The sequence below is a fragment of the Somniosus microcephalus genome, chromosome 16 (assembly GCF_052327205.1).
Source record: "Somniosus microcephalus isolate GS21.2 chromosome 16, FLI_Smic_1.0, whole genome shotgun sequence".
Taxonomy (NCBI): Eukaryota; Metazoa; Chordata; class Chondrichthyes; order Squaliformes; family Somniosidae; genus Somniosus; species Somniosus microcephalus.
The window spans coordinates 10492093-10516456 of record NC_141002.1 but is presented as its reverse complement, the minus strand read 5'-3'; the positions used below and the strand labels follow the sequence as shown (position 1 = coordinate 10516456).

Here is a 24364-nt window from a genome sequence, read left to right as displayed (position 1 = left end):
AGTGTCCGTGTGTAGATAAAGACACTGAAGACAGGAGTTGGTTCATAGGTATTTACTAAGCAAGTCTGGGGGGGGGTTCTAAAGGATATACACAATACACAGGCTTATATAGCCCAAGTGGCAATTACCGGCATTACGCACACCTGGGGCTCTTAAAGGCACATACACCACAATTGCTCTTAAAGGCACATACACCACAGAGACTTCCCTCATTTTCTTATTCTTCTGCCTGTATGCTTCAGGCTTTAAGTCATTGACATTAAAAATGTCACATTCTACAGTTTCAAAGCTCATACTGACAATCCGATTAAGACTAGGAAAAAGCACCAGTGATTTATCATTAAGTGAAGCTATAAGCTGTTCAGTCCAGACATCGGGCTAGAAATTCAGTTGGTTGCGCCAGCCGTTAGCGCCTTAGGAGGAGTAGATGTCGAGCGCTAGGCGCTTAGCGCCCGGGCGCAGCGCGATCTGCGCCTCGCCCCAACTTCAGTAGACATTTAGCGCCGGCGCAAAGTCTTTGCGCGCGCTCAGCTGCGCGCGCAGATCATGACGTCATTTCCTCGTGCAACGCCCTTTGTGCGCCCCCAACCGGATCTTCAGTCGCGCCGCCCCATTGTGCGCCTGGTGGCCCTAGCGACTGTTGAGTGGAACGGTGCTCAGCCGATGCGGGCCGCGGGGAGCGCAAATTAAAGGGCACTTCCCCTGCACTATAAAAGGCTGCCATTTTGCAGCACTCATTCTTGTGAAATGGATCTTTGGAGAGAGACCAAGGTAGAGAGCTTACTGCTTTGGCCCAACACTAGGACAGGTACTTCTGGCTTCAGGCCACAGCTTTGCAATTGTCTTTGCCTTCATTGATATCTCATTGTTTGCCAGCATATTATGGGGGCTGCAATGGGTGTCAACGCTGGCTTTCTGCATTATATCCAAAGGGCTCACAGACGCCGTGAGAGAGTGGCAGCCCTGGCTAGACGGAGAGGGGGCAACAGGCGTCGGCAAGGGAGGCCTTACCCACCCAGGGTATACCGCCAGCAGTTCTCCTATCTCAACATGTCTGACGAGCAGTGTGTTAGGAGGCTGCGATTCCGAAGGGAGGTGGTCACAGAGATCTGCCAGCTGCTTCAGAGAGATCTGCAGCCACAGCTGAGGTGCAGGACGTCTCTGTCGGTGGCAGTGAAGGTGACGGTGGCTCTCAACTTCTATGCCACCGGCTCCTTCCAATCCGCTGCTGGGGACATTGCCAACATCTCCCAGTTCGCCGTGCATTGCTGCATCCGCCAGGTGACCAATGCCCTTTTCAGAAGGAGACGTCAGTTCATCTCCTTCCCCATGACCCTGGACAAGCAGCAACAGCGTGCAATGGGATTTGGAAGAATAGCGGGCTTCCCCATGGTGCAGGGCGCCATTGACTGCACGCATGTGGCTTTGCGGGCACCTGTGGAGAATGCCGAGGATTACCGCAACCGGAAGGGCTACCATTCCCTCAACGTCCAGCTGGTGTGTGACCACAGGCAGCTCATCCTAGCTGTCAATGCCCGCTTTCCAGGCAGCAGCCACGATGCCTTCATCCTGCGACAGACTACTGTGGCTGACATGTTCTAGGCACAGCCTCAGCCACGAGGATGGCTTATCGGGGACAAAGGCTATCCTTTGTGTACCTGGCTCATGACCCCGCTCCGCGCGCCCAGGACCCCTGCTGAAGAGGCATACAACGAGAGCCATCAAGCGACCAGGAACATCATCGAACAAACAATCGGCATCCTGAAGCAACGGTTCCGCTGCCTGGATCGTTCCGGCGGAGCCCTGCAGTATTCTCCGGAGCGAGTCTCCCATTTCGTGGTCGTTTGCTGCATGCTGCACAACCTGGCTATCCGCAGGACTCAGGCACTGCCACCACAGATTGGAGCACCACCTCAGGAGGAGGAGCAGGAGGAGCAGGAGGAGGAGGACCAGCACAGGAGGGAGGCACAAGGTCCAAGGGCCGCCCGTCGGCGGCTTATTGAACGTAGGGTCTAGGCCCCCTCTCAGGGAATGGCTTGTGCCAATGAAAGAAGATGAATGGAGCTGCTCCGCAAGCCCTCAGCCGGTCAAGGCAACAAAGACTTCAAAGTTCAAACATGGACAATCTGAATAAAGAAAATTGTTTATTTCACAAACTCTGTTAAGTCTGTGTGTCCCAGTTATGCTTATTATAAATCACTGGACACAGACCACAAGAATAACTTTAACAGGTCTTTACTATTCGGAGATCAGGGCTGAACTGCCCAGCAAATCCCTACACAACACTTATATACCGGTGTGGTCACCACCGGTATTACAGTATACAGCAGCTAAGAGAAAGTAGTACATCTCTTAAGGTAGTTCTCTTAAGGTGGAACAGGTTACATACACCACAATCCTCCCTTTTTAGCTTAACAGTTATATCCCCATTTAACATAACATAATAACATATATATATATACAACTTCATGCAAAACAGTTCAAAGATTCAGTCTCCGAGGAGGCCTCCTGATTCGAGTTGGATAACGCCTTTCAGGGGTCTCTGATTCTCGTTGCTGGGGTGACTCATCTAGTTGGTCTCTTATGGATTGGACATCATCATCAGGTACATTCACTTCTGAGGTAGATGCTTCAGGTTCACTAACTTCTTCCACGGTTGTCTCTGCCGTAACCATGGGTTCGACCCTTGTTCTCGATTCTACCAGTTGGTCAGCATGACGCCGTATTACATTTTCACCAATATCTACCGTGTACATCAGGGGTCCTTGTCTGGCCCGAATTGTTCCAGATTGCCATTTCTCGTTTTTATAGTCCCGGGCTAACACTGGTTGTCCTATTTCAAAACTCCAAGTGGTCTTGTTATTTATATGCTGGAACTGTTTGTTTTCAACTTCCCTCCGCACATTTGGTTTTAACAAGTCCAACCTGGACCGCAACCTCCTGTTATAGAACATCATGGCAGGACTTTGGTTTGTCACTGCATGAGTGGCGTTTCGATATGCCAGTAGGAATTTGTCCACCTTGTGTTGTAGTGAAATCTGATCTTCGCTCATGGCCTTTATTGCTTTTTTGAACGTTTGTACAAATCTCTCGGCCAACCCGTTTGTAGCTGGATGATATGGGGCAGAGGTATAATGTTTCACCCCATTCTTCTTCATGAATTTCTGGAATTCTTCTGACACGAACTGCGGTCCGTTGTCTGAACATATTTGTTCTGGCAATCCATTTCTTGCAAATATCGTTCTTAGCACCGCGATCGTCTTTTCCGAGGTAGTGGTAGTCATCTTAATCACTTCTGGCCATTTAGAATGTGCGTCCACCGCAATTAAAAACATGGAGTCCATGAATGGACCAGCAAAGTCAATATGTACACGTTGCCATGGGGTTGAAGGCCATTCCCATGGATGCAGCGGTGCAATCGGAGGTGCATTTTGCACTTTTTGGCACCCTGAGCAGCTTTTCGTCAGATCCTCTATCTGTTGGTCGATACCCGGCCACCACACATAAGCCCTAGCAAGGCTTTTCATCTTGACTCCCCCCAGATGACCTTCATGCAGTTCCTTTAGAACTCTCTCTCTTAACTTAGGAGGAATAATCACCCTTGTTCCATACATCAATGTTCCTTGACAGACGGACAGCTGTTCTTGTCTTGCTGAGAATGCCGGTAACAGTGCATCACCATGTGCTGGCCATCCCTTCACTGTCACTTCGTAGACCCGGGACAGTGTCGGGTCATTCCTGGTTTCCCTTTCAATACTTGCATTGGTGACTGGTAAACATTCAATGATGGTCGAGTGAAATAACTCAACAGGGTCAACCGTCGGTGCCTCCTCCTCTGTAGGTAGTGGCAGGCGCGACAGCCCATCAGCATTACCATGCTGCTTTGTACCTTTGAATTCAATCTGATATTGATGTGCCCCTAGGAAAAGGGACCATCTCTGGAGCCTTTGTGCTGTCATCACCGAAACACCCTTCTTAGGGTTAAAAATGGATACCAACGGCTGGTGGTCTGTCAGAAGCGTAAACCTTTGGCCCTGCAGGTAATGATTAAACTTCTTTACTCCCCACACAAGGCTGAGAGCCTCCCTATCTATCTGAGCATAGTTGCGCTCAGCGGAGGTCAATGATCTGGATGCGAACACAACTGGCCTCTCCAGGCCATTTGGCAACTTGTGTGAGAGTACTGCCCCAATACCATATGGAGAAGCATCACAAGCCAAACGAATAGGCAGCGTTGGGTTGAAGTGAGCCAACACTTCCTCTGAGGTGATCAATGCCTTGCTTTTGCGAAAGGCCCTCTTACAGTCCTCGCTCCACTTCCATGGTACTCCCTTCTGCAAAAGAGCGTTCAGCGGGTGCAGCACCGTGGATAAATTTGGCAGAAACTTATGGTAATAGTTAATCAACCCTAGGAACGACCTCAACTGGGATACATTATCCGGAGCGGGAGCCTTCATAACAGCTTTGATCTTGTCAGGAGACTTATGAAGCCCCTCCTGGTCAATGACATGACCACAGTACGAGATCCGCTTCTGAAAGAACTCACATTTCTGGCGATTAACTCGAAGTCCATATTCTTTCAATCTGGTGAGCACCAGTTCCAAATTTGCAAGGTGTTCCTCGTCATCATCTCCTGTAATCAGAATATCGCCCAGGTAACATTGTGTGCCTGGAATTCCCTGTAATACCTGCTCCATGGCCCTCTGCCAAATTGCTGGTGCCGATGCCACTCCAAAAACCAGTCTATTATACCGGTACAAGCCTCTATGCGTGTTGATCATGAGATACTGGCGTGACTCTTCCTCAACTTCCATCTGTAAGTACGCCTGCGCCTGGTGAAGTGTTTCCCGCCAGACAACGAAGCGAAGATATCCTCAATCCGCGGAAGCGGATACTGCACCGTGTGAAGCACCGGATTAACAGTGATCTTGAAATCTCCACAGATGCAAACCTTCCCAGGTTCCCCCGGCTTGTTGCTCAATGAACGCTTCATGACGGGAACAATGGGCGTGGCCCACTCACTCCAGTCTACCTTAGACAGTACTCCTGAACGTTCTAGCCCTTCCAGCTCAGATTCCACAGCAGGTCGTATCGCATAAGGTACCGGTCTGGCTTTGAAAAATTTCGGGTTTGCATGTTCTTCAACCTTGATGTTTGCCGTAATTCCTCTCAGTGTTCCCAGTCCCTGTTGGAACACCTCTTTAGCATCGTCCAATATTCTGGACAATCGTTTAGGTTTGACATCTTTTTTACCGGAATCTACCGTTAGTGCTTTTAAGGAATGCCAGTCCATATTTATTTTCCTAATCCACTCCCGTCCCAGTAGTGGTGGACCTCCCTCAGGTAGCACATATAAGTCCATTCCTCGGCTTTCTTTGCCCTTGTGGACCACCTTTACCTCTATCTTCCCGATGGGGTAGACTCTTTGCCCCGTGTATGTTTTCAATACAATCTCCATATCCCGTAGGGGAATATGTGGGAATAACCTTTTGTAATCTTGCTTATTCATGACCGTCAATGCCGATCCAGTGTCCAATTCCATCTTCACTTGGACTCCTGCTATCTGAAGTGTGACCCAGATTGTTTGGAGGTCTGCTTCCTTACCAACATTGTGTACTCTTAGACTACCCAGTTCATTACTGCTGGAGTCTGAATTTGACTTCTGTTCGTTCGAACTGTTCTCTGTCACCTTGTGTACCTTTCTGTACTTTTCCTGCGGTGACTTTTTGTTGCTGGTCTTCTTTCCTGACCAGCATACTTTAGCTATGTGACCAAGCCTGCCACATTTTCTGCATTCCTGATTTTTGAACCAGCACTGGTTCTGATCGTGCGTTGTCTTTCCACAACGATAACATTTTACTGTACCCAAGACCATTTGATTGGTGCTGAGTTCCGGTGACCATAGCTACATTTCCGCAGTGCCTCTCGCTGCAGCTTCGTGCGATGCTGCAATAGTGACAGCTTTATCAAGCGTAAGATCATTCTCCTCAAGCAGTCGCTTTTGTGTTCCTTCTTCTAACAATCCACACACAAATTTATCTCTCAGCGCATCTGCTAGTCCTGTTCCAAACCGACAGTGCTTTGATAGCTTACGCAGTTCAATTAAAAATTCAGCGTTGCTTTCGTCTTTCAGCTGCGTTCTTCTGTAAAATTTAAATCGTTCCACTATCATCAGCGGCGTGGGGTTTAAATGATTTTTCAGGACAGTAACAATATTCGCGAAAGTCTGATCCGCTGGTTTATCTGGTGACAGAAGGTGCTTCAATAGCCCGTATGTCTTCGCACCCATTGAGCTTAATAAGGTTAGTGCTTTCTCATCATCTGGTACCTTATTTGCTTTACAATAAACTTCCATGCGTTCTACATACGTGGTCCAATCTTCGATATCACTATCAAAGGTATTAATGTTCCCATGTTTAGGCATCCTTGCAAGTTTTTAAATTTTTCTTTTTCTCAAAATGGCGGCTTCCCGCGCTTGTCTTCTTCCCCCGCCTACTAAAATGGCGGCTTCCCGCGCTTGGCGGTCTTTCCCGCGCTCGTCTTCTTCCCCCGCCGACTACATAGGCGGATTCCCGCGTTTGCCTTCTTCCCCCGCTGGCTGCAATGGCGATTGCCGTGCTGCTGCCGTTCTCGCCTCCCCAGCGGTTCTCATGCAGCCCGGTCCTTTACACCAGCTGCGTTTGAGTTCTCCGCGGCTCTCGTGCCTTAAGCTGCCCCAGTCGCTGCGCCTCTCGGCCTCGATTGCAGCCCGGCCCTTTTCATCGGCCGTGGTCGAGTTCTCCGCCCTTTTTCCTCCGTTTTCCCTCCCCCACTCCACAGTCAACGCGGCCAACTTTCTGCTCGTGTCGCTGATCGGCTTACCCACCACCGTGGTAGAAGGGATGATCACTGCCTGTCGCTGATGGAGGGCTTCATGGTCAGAAATTTTCTTTTTAACCCGGGTTCTCGATGCCTCCCGTGCGATGGTGCTCAGCAGGATGATGAGGGCGGATGCCTCTTCTCGACGCCCGTTCTGAGGACGAAGCTGCCTTGGATGTAAAACTGCCGCAGGGTAAGATCGGACTCGTCGCCACTGTTGAGTCTGTGTGTCCCAGTTATGCTTATTATAAATCACTGGACACAGACCACAAGAATAACTTTAACAGGTCTTTACTATTCGGAGGTCAGGGCTGAACTGCCCAGCAAATCCCTACACAACACTTATATACCGGTGTGGTCACCACCGGTATTACAGTATACAGCAGCTAAGAGAAAGTAGTACATCTCTTAAGATAGTTCTCTTAAGGTGGAACAGGTTACATACACCACAAACTCTGTGCCCTTCCCGCATGACAAACAACAACAGAAAACCCCCCCAAAAAACAGTCAGACACATAACTGGCTCCCACAACCTGGAGAGGATGATCAAAACAGTGAAACAAAAATGACCGTGATCCTCGGCCTTCATAAAAAACAAACATAACATTTTCGGCCTTCATAAAAACCAAACACAACATCCTCGGCCTTCATAACAAACAAACACAACTGCCCACACATTCTACTTTTTGCCCCGCAAGGGCGATGCCTTGCGCATCCTTGCCTGGCCCCTGCCCGCCCTGCTCCTCCTCAATGTGAGCCCAGTGGCTGCAGCAAGGCTGGGGGAAGACTCCTGAGGGGCACATGGCGTGACGGCAGATGCCCTTGGGGGTCGGCCTGCACGAGCTCTGGCCCTCGAGGGGCCGGCTGGTGACTGCTGCAGCTGTGGCTGGGCGGCATCAGTCTGTCCAGCAGCTCGTGGCAGCTGCACTGGTGGGAGTGGCAGTGGCGGTTGCAGGAATGGGGGCAAGCTGGCTGATCGCAGGCGCTCGCTGGTCACCTGATACAGTGGCACTCGCCCGGGCCAGCACTGCAGCATGCACAGCAATCTGCTGAAGGACAGACCACTGTGCTGCTGCAGCGCGGCGGGTGCCCTGGCGATGCCTGGCTGACGCACCGAGTGTGGCAGCAGTTAGTGCCCGTGTTGCCCTGGTCTGTGACCGCATGAGACCAGCCAGTGGCTGGACGGCACGACTGAGCATTTGGGTACTAGCTGCCTGTGCTGCCCCGAATTCCTGCAGACTCCTGGCCTGTGCTGCCCCGAATTCCTGGACACTCTTAGCCAGTGACTCTATGGAGTCAGGCATCCGTGCCACTACCACCATGAGCTCAGTGTGCCTGCGCTCAGAGTCGACGGCCATCTCCTCTAGGAGGCGCACCTCCTCTGCGCTGACCGTCGCAGGACTGGAGGCCGCACTCACCCTCTGGGGAGAAGGCCGCCGAGCTTCCCTACCCCTCCCGCGTTGCTGCAGGCCGCTGGGCCCCGGAACTTGACTCTCCTCCGACCCTTCCCCCAGGCTCCCCTCCAGGGAAGACGTATCCCCTATATCGCCATGGGCTGGCGCGGCTGAGGGTGCCACTGATGGGCCGGCTTCCTCTTCCTCCTCCTCCTCTTCCGAGGGGCTGACACTGGCAGCTTGAGGGACCTCCTCCTCACCTGGCGAGTCACCATCTGAAAGCAGGAAGGCACAAGAGTAGCTTTAGAGTGAGGACAGGGCGTCAGCGAGGGAGGCATGAGTGGTGCCATTCACCGCATTGGTCGGACAGTGGCAAAGGATGTTGATCTGATGCGCAAGTGGAACGAGAGGTCCAAAAGGTGATGTCCTTACCATTGGTGCCCAGAACAGGGTCGGCATCTCCAGTGGCAACGGGGCCAATCAGCCGGCCTCCCATAATGCGCTCCACGCGCTGGTCGAGGTTGGTGAGCTCTTGGTGCTGAGGTCGGCCTCCCCCGGTCGCAATCTGGCTACGCTTGTTGTTAGCCAGCTTGGCCTGCAAGAGAAAGGACGGCCTCTAAGTACGGTGTGTAGCCCTGATCTTGTCTGCACTGCCTCCCATGGTCGAATAGCTTGGACATTGTGTAGCCCTGATCTTGTCTGCACTGCCTCCCATGGTCGAATAGCTTGGACAGTGTGTAGCCCTGATCTTGTCTGCACTGCCTCCCATGGGCGAATAGCTTGGACAGTGTGTAAAGTGCAGAATGTGCAATTGATGGTCATGCCAGTCCCATAGCTGCTGGATGAGGGCTGGCCATTAGGGCTTTCAGGTCCCTTTGTCCATAATGTGAGGTGCACATGCAAGGATGAGGAGGACACTGGAAAGGGTACTCACCCTGACAATCCGAGTGAGGTCGTTGAACTTTTTCCTGCATTGTACAGGATTCCTGGCAACCACACTGTTGGATGTCACCCTGTTGGAGACCTCCCTCCAGGCTTTGCGGTAGACGCTGGGCAGCGGCTTCTTGCCACTGTCAGGAAACAAAACATGGCGTCTTCGCTCCACTGAGCTAACCAGCAGCCTCAGGTCACCTTCGCTAAAGCGCTGCGCTCTCTCCCGGGCCTTCTGCATCGTCCTGGGTGTTAAAGAGTTGCAGCAGCAGTGCTCAGGCCTAGGTGGAGGGCTGCAGTGTCCAGGGCGTTGCAGGCAAACAAATCGACCCTTCCCCCTTTAAGAGCTGGCCGGCGCCAGCGTGTCTGCCGTCAATCAAAAAATCACCGCACCTGCGCTGCGCCCGGCCTCGGCGGTATCGCTCAGCACCGCCGGCTTAGCGCCTAAAGATAGTCGTGCATCGCCAGTTTTAGCGCAGCAGCAACCTCTTAGGGCGATGCTACTGAATATCGGCGAAGTGGGCTCGACTTTGCGCCGGGCGCAAACTTCAGCGGCCGCCCGACTTTACCGCCCCAAAAGTGGCTATACTGAATTTCTAGGCCATCGTTTCTCCACTTATGGTGATTTGCTAATAATTCAAAAGCTCAAATCAAAATATTAATATTGCCTCCCAATGATATTTGGAATGAAATTAGGTTTAACTGAATTAATCCCAGTAGAGTTATGGGCTGAATGATCTACACCCTCACCTGCCAGACTCTCTCAGTGTGTGTTTCTCAACCAGGCTATCAGTCCTTCTCACGCTGATGCCCTTTCTCCTTCAGTGTAGTTCTCGCTCTCCTTCGTGTTTCTCTCTCTGCAATCTCTTTGTGCCATTTTCTCTTCTTGTCTTAAAACTCTAATTGTAACTCTCATTCTCTTGCTTTCTCTCAGCAGTTACATAAGGTAACTCCAACTCTTTGTGGATCTCTTTATGAGATCTTGTTGGCATTATTTTTCACCCTCTTTTTTTAATCTACTGTAAGATGTTAATATTCAGCTTGTTTTAAATTTCGCTTCAGGTCTGTATAAGTTCGATGAATCTTACTGTCAGCTGCCACAACTGTTACATTTTTGGGTCTTTTGCAGTCTTCTCATCCTAAATTGATTGGGCAGATATCATAGATCACTCTGACTGGTGAGTCCCAATGCCCCAGACCTTCCCAAGTGTCTATCCTTGTCTGAAGATCTAGGTAAACGTTCAATAAAATTCCCAAAAGGCAACCAGTGGACTGACTCTGCCTAGTAATGGCTTTTAGCTACTGGACTTATCCAATGGCTCCATAAGATCTCACTCAAATCTTCGAAAGAAGTAGAGTAACACATCAGACCTCACTTTAACATCCAGCAAAAGATGAAGTAACACACAAGGCAAATGGAATGTTGGCCTTTATTGCAAGGGGGATGGAGGATAAAAGTAGGGAAGTCTTGCTACAACTGTACAGGGCATTGGTGAGACCGCACCTGGAGTACTGCGTACAGTTTTGGTCTCCTTATTTAAGGAGGGATGTACTTGCACTGGAGGCAGTTCAGAGAAGGTTCACGAGGTTGATTCCGGATATGAAGAGGTTGCCTTATGAGGAAAGGTTGAGCAGGTTGGGCCTATACTCATTGAAGTTTAGAAGAATGAGGGGTGATCTTATTGAAATATATCGGCCTAGAAATTCAGTTGGTTGCGCCAGCCGCTAGCGCCTTAAGAGGGCGAGAAGTGGGGCGCTAAGCGGCTAGCGACCGGGCGCGGCGCGATCTGCGCTTCTCGCGAAATTCCGTAACGATTTAGCGGCGGCGCAAAACCTTTGCGCACGCTTAGCTGCGCGCGCAGATCCTGACGTCATTTCATGGTGCAACGCCCTTTGTGCGCCCCGAACCAGAAATTCAGTGGCGCCGGCCTATTGTGCGTCTGGCGCCCCCAGCGACTGGTAAAGGGGAACGGTTCCCAGTCGCTGCGGGGCGCACTAATTAAAGGGGACTCCTCCTGCAGTATAAATGTCAGTCATTTTGCTCCACTCCTTCTTTGTGAGACACTGATATTTGGAGAGAGACAAAGGGAGAGAGCTTTCTGGCTTGAATCAACACTCGCTCAGGTACTTCTGGCTTCAGGCCAGAGCTTTGCACTTGTAATTAACTTTCAGTGCCATAGCATTGATTCGATACATCTAATGGGGGCTGCAATGGGTGCAAACGTTGGCTTACTGCATTGCATTCAGAGGGCTCAGAGACGCCGTGAGAGACTGCCAGTCATGGCCAGACGGAGAAGGGCCAACAGGCATCGGCACAGGAGGCCTTACCCACCCAGGGTATACCGCCAGCAGTTCTCATATCTGAACATGTCTGAGGAGCAGTGTGGTCGGAGGCTGCGATTCAGAAGGGAGGTGCTCACTGAGATCTGCCACCTGCTTCAGAGAGCCCTGCAGCCACAGCTGAGGAGCAGGATGCCTCTGTCGGTGGCAGTGAAGGTGACGGTGGCTCTCAACTTCTATGCCACCAGCTCCTTCCAATCCGCTACTGGGGACATTTCCAACATCCCCCAGTTCGCGGTACATTGCTGCATCCACCAGGTGACCAATGCCCTTTTCAGAAGGAGACGTCAGTTCATCTCCTTCCCCATGACCCTCGACAAGCAGCAAGAGTGTGCAATGGGATTTGCAGCATTAGCGGACTTCCCCATGGTGCAGGGCGCCTCTGGAGAATGCCGAGGTTTACCGCAACCGGAAGGGTTACCATTCGCTCAACGTGCAGTTGGTGTGTGACCACAGGCAGCTCATACTAGCTGTCAATGCCCGCTTTCCAGGCAGCAGCCATGATGCCTTCATCCTGCACCAGACTTCTGTGGCAGACCTTTTCCAGGCCCAGCCTCACCCACGAGGATGGCTTCTCGGGGACAAAGGCTATCCTTTGTGCACCTGGCTGATGACCCCGCTCCGTGCGCCCAGCACCCCTGCAGAACAGCGATACAATAACAGCCATCAAGCAACCAGGAACATCATTGAGCACACAATCGGCGTGTTCAAGCAACGGTTCCACTGTCTGGATCGTTCCGGGGGGGGCCCTACAGTACTAGCCTGAGCGAGTCTCCCATTTCGTTGTCGTGTGCTGCATGCTGCACAACCTGGCTATCCGCAGGACTCAGCCACTGCCAGCAGACATTGGAGGACCACCGGAGGAGGAGGAGGAGGAGGAGGACCAGGATGGGAGGGAGGCAGAAAGTGCAAGGGCCGCCCGTCTGCGGCTTATTGCAACTCAGTTCTAGGCCCCCTCAGGGAATGGCTTGTGCCAATGAAGGAAGATGAATGTAGCTGCTCCGCAAGCCCTCAGCCGATCAAGGCAACCAATACTTCCAAAAGCAAACATGGACAGTGCGATTAAAGAAAATGTTTTACTCTTATAACTCTGTGCCCTTCCCGCATGACAAACTAATTCAGACAAACCCCCAAACAAAAACACACCAGTCTCGGCCTTTATATAAAAAACAAACACACCAGTCTCAGCCTTTATATAAAAAACAACAAAATTGGCCAGACCTTCTACTTTTTCACCTGCGAGGGTGATCCGTCTCGCTTCCGGGCATGGCCCCTACCCGCCCTGCTGCTCCTCCTCAATGGGACCCCAGTGGCTGCAGCAAGGTTGGGGGAAGGCTGCTGAGGGTTAGTTGGTGAGACAGCAGATGCCCTTGGGGGTCAGCCTGGACCAGCTCTGGGCCTGGAGGGGCCGGCTGCGGACTGCTCCAACTCAGCTTGGGCGGCAGCAGTCTGTCCTACGGGTGGTGGCAGCTGCAGTGGAGGAGTAACAGTGTTGGCTGCAGGAATGCTGCCAACCTGACAGAGCACAGGCACTCCCTGGTCGGCTGATTCACTGGCACTCGCACGGGCCAGCACTGCAGCATGCGCAGCAATCTGCTGAAGCACAGACTGCTGGGCTGCTGCGGCGCGGCGAGTGCCCCGGCGATGCCTGGCCGAGCCAGCGAGGGTGGCAGCAGTTAGTGCCCGTGTGGCCCTGGTCTGTGTCTGGATGACACCAGCCAGTGAATGCACGGCACGACTGAGCACTTGGCTGGAGGCCGCCTGGACTGCCGCGAAGTCCTGCAGACTCCTGGCCTGTGCTGCCCCGAATTCCTGAACACTCCTTGCCAGAGACTGTATGGAGTCCGGCATCCTTGCCACTGCAGCCATGAGCTCAGTGTGCCTGCGCTCAGCCTGGGCGCCCACTTCCGCAAGGAGCCGCACCTCCTCTGCGCTCACTGTAGCAGGACTGGAGGCCACACTCTCCCTCCGGGGAGAAGGCCGCCGAGCTTCCCCACCCCTCCTGCGTTGCTGCAGCCCGCTGGTCCCCGGAGCTTCACTCTCCTCTGACACTTCCCCCCTGCTCCCCTCCAGGGAAGACGTGTCCCCAGCATGGCGATGGGCTGCCTCGGCCGAGGGTGTCCCTGATGGGGCGGCTTCCTCTTCCTCCTCCTCTAGGTCTGAGTCCGACACAGTGCCAGCTTGAGGGGCCGCCTCCTCACCTGGCGAGTCACCATCTGAAAGCAGGGAGGCACAAGAGTTGCTTCAGAGTGAGGACAGTGATGTGCCTCAATAATCCCAAGACTCGATGTTAGCGGAACAAAACAAGGCTTTTATTAACTTAGAAGATAACACGCAGTGGAGAGAGGTGTCTTCCATCTGGAGGTCAGCAGTACTGGATATGAGGCCAGACTGCTTGCTTACATAGAGGCCAGGTATGGGCGGAGCCCTACACACAGTACATTCCATACATTCCAATATACAATACAATGGTGAGGAGAAACCTGAAACCAACCACAGTCTCAGGCAGTGATGAATGGAATATTTCATCACATTCACCCCTTCTATAGATTTAGTCTGTTCGGGGGTTTGGTAGTCCTCTGCGACCGATGTGGCTGTTGTGGTGTCGCGGGTGTCGGCTGGGTGTCCCCGGTGGCCTCCTGGGTCTCTGCCGGGGGTGCCGCCAGGGTTGTTGAAGGGGTAGTTGGTGGGGGTGCCGTTGGTCGATGTTCTTCCGGGGGTGATGAAAGAGTAGTGGGTGGGTAAGAGTTGCTGTGGTCGTTGTTGCTGCTATTGCCGTGGTTGTTGTCGTTACCGGCTGGGGCGACGTCTTTTATTGACACGGTGTCCTCCCTTCCGTCGGCGTGCCGGACGTACGCGTATTGGGGGTTGGCGTGGAGTAGGTGCACTGGCTCCACGAGAGGGTCCGTCTTATGGTCCCTCACATGCCTTCGCACGAATACCGGACCTGGGGTGGAGAGCCATGACGGCATGGATACGCCTGAGGTGGATTTCCGGGGAAAGACAAACATTCGTTCATGAGGCGTGGCATTAGTGGCAGTACACAATAGCGACCGTATCGAATGGAGCACATCTGAGAGGACTTCCTGCCAGCGGGAGATAGGGGTGCCCTTGGTCCTTAGAGCTAGAGTGACTGCTTTCCATACTGTCCCGTTCTCTCGCTCCACTTGACCGTTACCCCGGGGGTTGTAGCTGGTGGTACGGCTCGTGGCGATACCCCTGGACAGCATGTACTGGCGTAGCTCTTCACTCATGAAGGACGCCCCCCTATCCGTGTGGATGTAGCTTGGCATACCGAACAGGCAGAACAGGCTGTTGAGGCATTTAATGACCGTGGCGCTGGTCATGTCTGGGCAGGGGAAGGCGAATGGGAACCGGGAGTATTCGTCCACAATGTTCAGGAAGTAAACATTGCGGTCGACGGACGGGAGGGGGCCCTTGAAATCTAAGCTGAGCCGCTCAAAGGGCCGTGTAGCTTTGATTAAGTGGGCTCTATCAGCGTGGTAGAACCGAGGCTTGCACTCAGCGCAAGTGCGGCAGTTCCTGGTCAGAGACCGAACTTCCTCAATCGAGTAGGGTAAGTTGCGGGACTTTATGAAGTGGAACAGCCGCGTGACCCCTGGGTGGCAGAGGTCGTTGTGGAGGGTCTGTAGCCGATCCCCGGTGGCGCTGGCACACATCCCTCGTGAGAGGGCATCTGGGGATTCGTTAAGGGCCCCTGGCCGGTAAATGATGTCATACTCGAAGGTGGAGAGCTCGATCCGCCACCTAAGAATCTTATCATTTTTGATCTTCCCCCTCTGTTTATTATTGAACATAAACGCTACCGACCGCTGGTCGGTAAGTAGGGTGAAGCGTTTGCCGGCTAGGTAGTGGCGCCAGTGGCGCACTGCCTCCACGATGGCTTGGGCCTCCTTTTCCACGGAGGAGTGTCTGATCTCGGGCCCTTGGAGGGTCCTCGAGAAGAAAGCTACGGGCCGCCCCGCCTGGTTGAGGGTGGCCGCCAAGGCAAAGTCAGACGCATCACTTTCCACTTGAAATGGAGTGTTCTCGTCCACTGCCTGTAGTGTGGCCCGCTCAATATCCTGCTTAATGCTTTTGAAGGCGGCGTGGGCCTCAGCAGAGAGCGGAAAAGAGGATGCTTTCAAGAGGGGGCGGGCTTTGTCGGAGTAGTTGGGGACCCATTGGGAATAATAAGAAAATAACCCCAGGCACCTTTTCAGGGCTTTGGGAGTGTTGGGCAGGGGCAGCTCCCGTAGGGGGCGCAATCGGTCGGGGTCTGGTCCGATTTCCCCATTCTCCACCACGCTGCCTAGTATGCAGAGGCGCGTGGTGTTGAAAACGCACTTGCCCTCGTTGTAGGTGAGGTTGAGTTTTTGTGCGGTTTTCAGGAACCTCTCGAGGTTCGAGTCGTGATCCTGCTGGTTGTGACCGCAGATGGTGACGTTGTCGAGGTAGGGGAAGGTTGCCTGCAAGTGGTGGTCATCGACCATGCGATCCATCTCCCTCTGGAAGACCGAGACCCCATTCGTCACCCCAAAGGGGACTCTGAGGAATTGGTAGAGGCGTCTGTTCGCCTCGAAGGCGGTGTACGGGCGGTCCTCTGGTCTGATAGGGAGCTGGTGGTATGCTGACTTGAGGTCGATGGTGGAGAACACCTGGTATTGGGCGATTTGGTTCACCATTTCTGATATGCGGGGTAGCGGGTAGGCGTCTAGTTGGGTGTACCTGTTGATCGTTTGGCTATAGTCGATCACCATCCGTTTCTTCTCGCTACCCCTTACCACCACCACTTGGGCGCGCCACGGGCTATTGCTGCATTCAATAATGCGCTCTTTCAGGAGCCTGTCTACCTTGGTCGCAATAAACCGCCTGTCCTCCCAGCTGTACCTCCTGCTTTTGGTCGCTATTGGCCGGCAGTTAGGGGTAAGGTTCGCGAATAGCGAAGGCGGCTTTACCTTCAGGGTAGCCAGGCCGCACACTGTGAGGGGCGGCTGGGACCCACCGTACTTGAGCGTGATGCTTTGGTGGTTGCACTGGAAATCCAGGCCCAAGATCACGCTCGCGCATAGATTCTTCATGATTAATACTTTAAAATTATCGTATACAGTCCCGTTAACGGACAATTGTACCGTGCAGTAACCCAGAATGGTCGATGTCTGGGTTTTATCAGCCATAGAGATGGTACCCCGAGTAGGGACCACCTTTAGGGAGAGTTGTTGTGCCAGTTCAGGGTGGATAAAACTCTCCGTGCTTCCGCTGTCAATTAAACATTTAACCCGGCACCCGTTTACCTCAATGTCCACCATTGATTTGGATAGCGGGTGGGGCCTGGTCTGGTCCACTGTGACCGATGCCACTGTAGGGCCCTGATCGAGACAAGATGGCGTCCACGCTGTCTGCTCACAAGATGGCGGACCCCACGAGGTCGGGCAAGATGGCGTCCAAGATGGCCGCTCCCACGGCGCACACGCGGCGGTGGCGGGTTTTGGTTTTCCGGCGGGGTTCCCTCTGCAGACCTTCCCGAAGTGCCCCTTCTTACCGCACTTAAAGCAGGTGGTGCCTTTCGCCGGGCACAGGTTTCTGGTGTGCTTTGGCTGCCCGCAGAAGTAGCAGTTTGGTCCCCGACGCGTCGCGGCTGTCGTAGCGCTTCTGGGGGGAGAGCGGGGCCCCGACGGTGTCGGGCTGCCGGGCGGGGACGATGCCTTCCAAGATGGCGGCGCCCTTGGTGCACACGTGGCGGCGTGGACGGCGCGGGCTGAAGAGTAGGCGTCCGAGTTTCTCTGGGCCACATCCAGGGATCGCGCGGTGTCCACCGCCTGTTTCAGGTCCAATCCCGTTTTTCCAGCAGTCTTTGCCGGATGTAAGTGGAGCTGAGGCCTGTGATAAAGGCATCGCGAACAAGCTCGTCGGTGTACACTGCGGCTTTTACATCTCGGCACTTGCAGTCTTTGCCAAGCATTTTCAGGGTGCCTAGGAACTCCTCCACCGATTCCCCAGGTCGCTGTGCGCGAGTGGCGAGCAGATGCCTAGCATACACCTCATTCGTAGGCTGCTGGTAATGCACCTTTAAGATGTCGCAGGCGGCCAGGTACGTGTCGGCGTCTTGGATGAGGGGGTAAACCCGGTGGCTTACCCAATTCCGCAGAATTCCGAGTTTCATACTCGCAGCGTCCGTAGCGTCTTTGACAGCTGCGGAATTGTCCAGGAAGAATTCCATACACATAAACCAGTGTCCAAAGCGTGCTGATGCGTCCGGAGCATGCTGATCCAAATCCAAACGTTCGGGTTTCAGGAGTTGATCCATTGTGTTGAAAAATAAGTTAATAAAATTGATGTGCCTCAATAATCCCGAGACTCGATGTTAGCGGAACAAAACAAGGCTTTTATTAACTTAGAAGATAACACACAATGGAGAGAGGTGTCTTCCATCTGGAGGTCAGCAGTACTGGATATGAGGCCAGACTGCTTGCTTACATAGAGGCCAGGTATGGGCGGAGCCCTACACACAGTACATTCCATACATTCCAATATACAATACAATGGTGAGGAGAAACCTGAAACCAACCACAGTCACAGGCAGTGATGATATACAATACAATGGTGAGGGGAAACCTGAAACCAACCACAGTCACAGGCAGTGATGAATGGAATATTTCATCACAGACAGGACGGCAGCGAGGGAGGCATGAGTGCTGCTATGAACTGCACTGGTTCGATAGTGGCAAAGGATGCTGGCGTGAGGCGCAGGTAGAAAGAGAGAGGTCAAAAAAGGTGAGGACCTTACCATTGGTGCCCAGAACAGGGTCGGCATCTCCAGTCGCGACGGGGCCAATCAGCCGGCCTGCCATGATCTGCTCCACTCGCAGCTCTAGGTCGCTGAGCTGCTTAATGTCAGGATGGCCTCCCCCGGTCTGGCGCTGCTGTCTCCGGTTGTGTGCCAGCTTGCCCTGCAAGAGAGAGGACGGCCTCTAAGTACAGTGTGAAGCCCTGATCTTGCCTGCACAGCCTCCCATGGTGGAATAGCCCTGACAGTGTGAAGCCCTCATCTTGCCTGCACAGCCTCCCATGGTGGAATAGCCCTGACAGTGTATAAACTCCTGAATGTGCAAGTGATTTTCATGACAGTCCCATTGCTGCTGAATGAGGGCTGGGCAGTAGGGCTTTCACGTCCCTTTGGCCATCAACTGAGGAGCACATGCAGGGATGAGGAGGATACTGGAAAGGGTACTCACCCTGACAACCCGAGTGAGGTCGTTGAACTTTTTACGGCATTGGAGGGGAGTCCTGGCAACCACGCTGTTGGAGGCGACCCTGCTTACCAGCTCCCTCCAGGCTTTCCGATATTCGGAGGGCAACGGCCTCCTGCCACCTTCAGGGAACAGAACATGGCGCCTGTGCTCCACTGCGCCAACCAGCACCCTCAGGTCACCCTCGCCAAAGCGCTGCGCTCTCTCCCTTGGCTTCTCCATTCTCCTGGGCGTGGAGCAGTTGAATTAACACTGTTCAGGCCTTCCCTCAGGGCTGCAGTGTGCAGGGCGTGGCAGCCAAACAATTCCACCCTCCCCCTTTAAGTGCTGACTGGCGCCTGACTGCCTTCAATCAATAACTCGCCGCACCTGTGCTGCGCCCGCCCTCGGTGGTAGCGCCCCGGATTGCCGGCTTAGCGCCTTATGATACTCGTGCATCGCCTGCTTTAGCGCTGCAGCAACCTCTTGGGGCGATGCAACTGAATATCGGCGAAGGTGGCGCTAAGTTGCGCCGGGCGCAAAGTTTTGCGACTGCCCGACTGTAGCGCCCCAAACGCGGCTATACCGAATTTCTAGGCCATTAGATTCTGAGGGGGCTTGGCAGGGTAACTGCTGAGAGGATGTTTCCTCTCGTTGGGGAATCTAGAACGAGGGGGCATAGTTTCAGAATAAGAAGTCGCCTATTTAAACGGAGATGAGGAGGAATTTTTTCTCTGAGGATCGTGAACCTTTGGAATTCTTTACCCCAGAGAGCTGTGGAAGCGGAGTCATTGAATATATTCAAGGCTGAGATAGACAGATTTTTGAATTACAGGGGAGTCGAGGGTTATGGGGAGCGGGCAGGGAAGTGGAGTTGAGGCCAAGATCAGATCAGCCATGATCTTATTGAATGGCGGAGCAGACTCGAGGGGCCAAGTGGCCGACTCCTGCACCTAATTCTTTTGTTCTTATGTTCTTATGTTTTGAGCTACAGTTGTATAATATAGTTAGATATTTACAATAGACATTGTATTGAAATAAGCAGACAAACTTACAAAATTGATGGACAGGAAAAGACCAGCTGGTCCATCAAGCCTGCCCCAAACACCATGATGGCTGGAATGTCATGACTTCCTAACCCCACCCTCACCACCCACCCCCCCACCCCCCACAGCCATGTCATCTCCTGGGAGAGACAAAAAAAACTTAGGGCCAAAATACTCTGGAAAATCCTTGCCGACCCTCTCAGTGTAACCAGTGCAGGCGATCACATGGACCAAGTTTTATCTGTAGGACACTTGCCTTCTAAATGATGCGATCTCGGCCCTAGTTAAGAACCGCTCCAGCTCCCTCTTGAAGGCATCGTGATACAGGGAACTGACCTGCAGTTGGTTTCTAAACTGCTTCTGTACTGTGACTGGAATTAGAAAAACGCAGATTATGGGACAATGTGCTGGAAGTGTTTGAAGAGATAGGACAGGGTAGCTAAAAACAGAGGGCGAGAGTTTCCACTTTGGGCGCAATCGGCAAATTGCGCCCAAACTTTCGCCCATTTTGAGAAGTTTCTTTTTTCTCGAGTTTTCGCTCAAACCCGACTGCACATCGCCGCACGCAAAACCTGTGCAATCGGGCAGCGTTTTAAAACGTAAATTTTCAAATACTGCTTTAAAATATATTCCTTGATATATCTTGAGTGGTAACCTGGTACAATTTGTTTAAAACAGCTGAAAATGGGTTTAATCACAAAAAATAAGCATTTTAAGTCACAGTTTTAATCCACCACCTGAGAGTAACCTGATTTTAAATGACTGAAAATGACTTTTAAAAACTATACAGAACCATTTGCCAGTTATATTGGGATACAGTGGTCAGGTCCTTAGTAAATTTTAAAGTAAATTACACTCAAAAGCTTTTAAAATGTGCCTATTAGTGTCCTTGTGCCCAAAAGATCCAGCTTAATTTCAGCGCCTCCTCGAAGGCCTGCAAACGAGCACAATTTGTGGAAACTCACCACAGTGATTAATTCACCCTGGGGGCGTGGCCAGCTTCTAGCGCAATGTTTTTTAAACCAGCACAATAGATCGTGGAAACTCGATTTGCGCTGAATATAATTTGTGCTGAAATTCTGCGATCTTTTGCGCAGGTTAGGCCGCTTTCGGGCAAATTGCGCCGAAAAAGCTGACGCAACCGAGCGGAAACTCTACTCCAAAGTGTTTCCAGTGGGTGAGGAGTCTAGAATGAGGGGCCAAGATTAAATGTGAGAGTTAGAACAGAGGCAGAGAAACTTCTTCACACAGAGCACTGTGCACAGATCCGGGCTCCATATTACAAGAACAATGTAGAAGCACTGCAGAAAGTGCAGGAAATATTTACACGGATGTTCCCAGAACTGAGAGGATGCAACTAGCTGGGAAGATTGAGCAGGCTGGGGCTCTTCTCTCTGGAAAAGGGAAGACCAAGCGGAGAGCTGTAGAGGTCTTTATAATGATGAAGGGGTTCAATAGGGTGGATGTGGAGAAACTGTTTTCACTTGTGGTGAGTCCAGAACAAAGGGGCGTAAATATAAGATCGTCACTAACAGATCAAAGAAAGAATTTAGGGCCAATCTCTTTACACCGAGCGCGGTGAGAATGTGGAGCTCGCTGCCACACGGAGTGGTCGAAGCAGAGAGCATCGATGTATTTAAGGGGAGGTTTGCTGCAACATTCGGGTGAAGGGACTAGAGAGATACGGGGACAGGGTGGGGAGAGGTGATTAGAGTGAGAGCAGGCTCGTGTGGAGCAGAAACACGCATGGACCAGTTAGGTTGAATGGTCTGTTTCTGTGCTGTGGTCTCGAAGTAATTCTATGTAATTTTATGTAATGCAGAGAATATGAGGCTGTGGAATTCACTTCCAGGGTTGGTGGTTGAGGCAGAAACTATGTTGGGACCTGGTGTATGCTTTTCCTGAAACATTATGGCGGGATTCAGTGGAATGGTTGAGTAAATTCAACCTCCATTTATTATAGTGTAATCATATGCGAAGGACAGTTTGTAACTAATTATTAATTAAGTACAGAATGTAATTGTCAATGATTGATTATCAATAATTAAGAACACTCTAACACTAGAATATCATTAATACTGACTTAATAATTAATATACTATAAAAGGTAGAATGTGTAATTATTAATAATTGATTGTCGATTGTTAAAGTATTTTAAGATATGAACAACTTTCCTTTTCTTCGCAGGAGCATCTCCACTTTGTGACAGAAGTGGCTCAAGATGAGCTCTTTATTCTGGACCCCGAGATAGTGGCCACACAGAAAGCCGGGACAGCCCCTGGAATGCCAGACCTGGTGGTGGAGCCTTCCCCAGGGTATGTCCTCCCACTCCTGCAGAACCAACCTCCCACTGGCAATCCGTCCCTTCTGCCCAACTTTGTACAACTTCTCCCCTCCTCTGGGGTAGTTTCATGGGTACCACTGGGTACCTTTCCCAAGTGGCCATTTCTTTTATATGCCAGCCTAACGTTTGTAGGCTTTTTGATCATGGAAGGAATCACAGCTGAGCCCTGCCCTCTCTGACGTCCTGACCCACACCTTTCAATAATCAGGAAGGAGAATCGCAGCAGATTTTCTCCTTCCTAATCTCCAAGGACACTAATGCCAATTGCCCTGGCCGCTATCAGCTCAACATAGACCGGGAATGAAACTTGGGTTCCTCTGGTCTGTATGGCCCAGCTGGCTGATAACCATCTGAGCAATCAGGGGAGTTTCAGTGGAATGAGGGCGGCTGAGGAGGGTCAGGCTCTGCCAGGACACCACATTCAGAATCACAAACATACACACACGCACACATAAGCTCACGCACACCTGTGCACACATATACACACACACAAAGACATGCACACACGTGCACATGCACACACATACTCGCACACACATACATATATACACACACACATACATAGACACACACACATACACGCAAACATACACGTGCACACGTGCACATAGATACATGCACATACGCACACACAGCTATATACGCACACATACACGCACACACCATTAGTAAGCTCTGTATATTGAAAGGAGATTTTACTGTTTTGCTATGAAAGCCAGTGACATGAATCTTGTCATTCATGTGGAAATGACTTATGAAGTAATACTGGGCGGCCTGCTGGTGGCGCTGTCCAGGGAGAGTATAAATACTCGGGCATGGGCCCAGCTTGCTCAGGACATTCTTTAACAGGAACTAGTGAAGGACACAACTAGGTCTCCATGTTGGAAAACAGTTGATTTAAGCCTTGTTTAATACTCAGACCAAGTGCCTAGTAGTTTTCTTACGTCAATTTAATCAACTGCAACCTGCCCCACGCTCTGAGTGGTTTGGGAACAGACAGCTATGATTCAAACTGTAGAAGGGAACTCGGATGTAGTAATCAATCTATCATGGAGAAACTACTCAGACCCGCCCGTCTCGACTTGGACCCGAATTCACTTACAACTGCTAAGGTATGGAAACACTGGTATCGTACCTTCAGCAACTTCCTCGAGGAGTGTGGTGAGAATGTTCCTAATAAGTTATGAATGCTTGCCAATTATGTATCCCCTCGTGTTTGACTATATCGAAGACTGTGTAGACTATGACTCCGCTATCTAAACACTACAGCAACTATATGTTAAGGCCCCAAACAAAATGTTTGCTCGGCACCTACTGGCCACAACTTGACAACAACCCGGGGTATCACTTAACGAATTCCTTCAAGAGCTTCGCAGGCTCAGCAGAGATTGTAACCTTAAAGCTGTCTCAGCTGAGCAGTACCGGGAGGAATTAATTTGTGATTCTTTTATTAACGGAATTGCTTCTCCCCTCATATGCCAGCGTCTGTTGGAGAATAAAACCCTCGGGTTACAAGCTGCCTATAACCAGGCATATTCACTGGACTTAGCTCAGAAAAATTCAGATGCCTATTTTTTACCATATGCACGGACTGCTGCTACCACTTTTAGTGACTCCCCCGGTAAGCCTCAGGCGGAAGCCCTCACTGATGACGACCCTACCCTAGCGGCATCTTGGCAATCTAAAAAGAAGTGTTTCTTCTGTGGAGGTGCATTCCATTATAGGAAATTTTGTCCTGCTTGTAATGCAACCTGCAATCATTGCAGTAAGAAAGGTCACTTTTCTAAAGTATACTGGTCAAGAGCCTCTACTAGTGTTGCAGCTGCTAGCTATAAAACTGCTCTTCCCCCAAGAGCCACTACTAGTGTTACAGCTGTTTTTCCCCAAAGCCTGTCCCATGCAGCCATGAGGGTTTCGGTGAATAGACGCATTTTGAGTGCATTAATCGAATCATGTAGCTCTGACAGCTTCATCAGTGAGCGGGCTGTCAGTAAGTTAAAACTGCGTATTTACCCCTCGGACAGGGAAATTGCAATGGCTCTGACAACACAGACCACCAACTCTTCCGGCTTTTGTCTTGTCGACCTTATTCTCAATGGCCGCACTTATTTTTCCACCCGGCTCGGGGTGCTCAAAAACCTATGCAGTGATGTGCTCCTGGGACAGGATTTCCAGAAACAACACAAAAGACTCACTTTCGAGTTTGGAGGTTCAAAGCCGGAG

The 24364-nt window shown here is 51.6% G+C and overlaps 1 protein-coding gene across 1 annotated transcript in view; it reads left to right on the top strand.

The window, feature by feature from the left end:
* Positions 1–24364, top strand: part of dgki (diacylglycerol kinase, iota) — a 369448-nt gene that overhangs the window by 322183 nt on the left and 22901 nt on the right. Inside the window, exon 24 of the mRNA XM_086008600.1 lies at positions 21985–22112. Coding sequence (XP_085864726.1) covers positions 21985–22112 — 128 coding nt within the window. The remainder of the gene's footprint in view (positions 1–21984; positions 22113–24364) is intronic.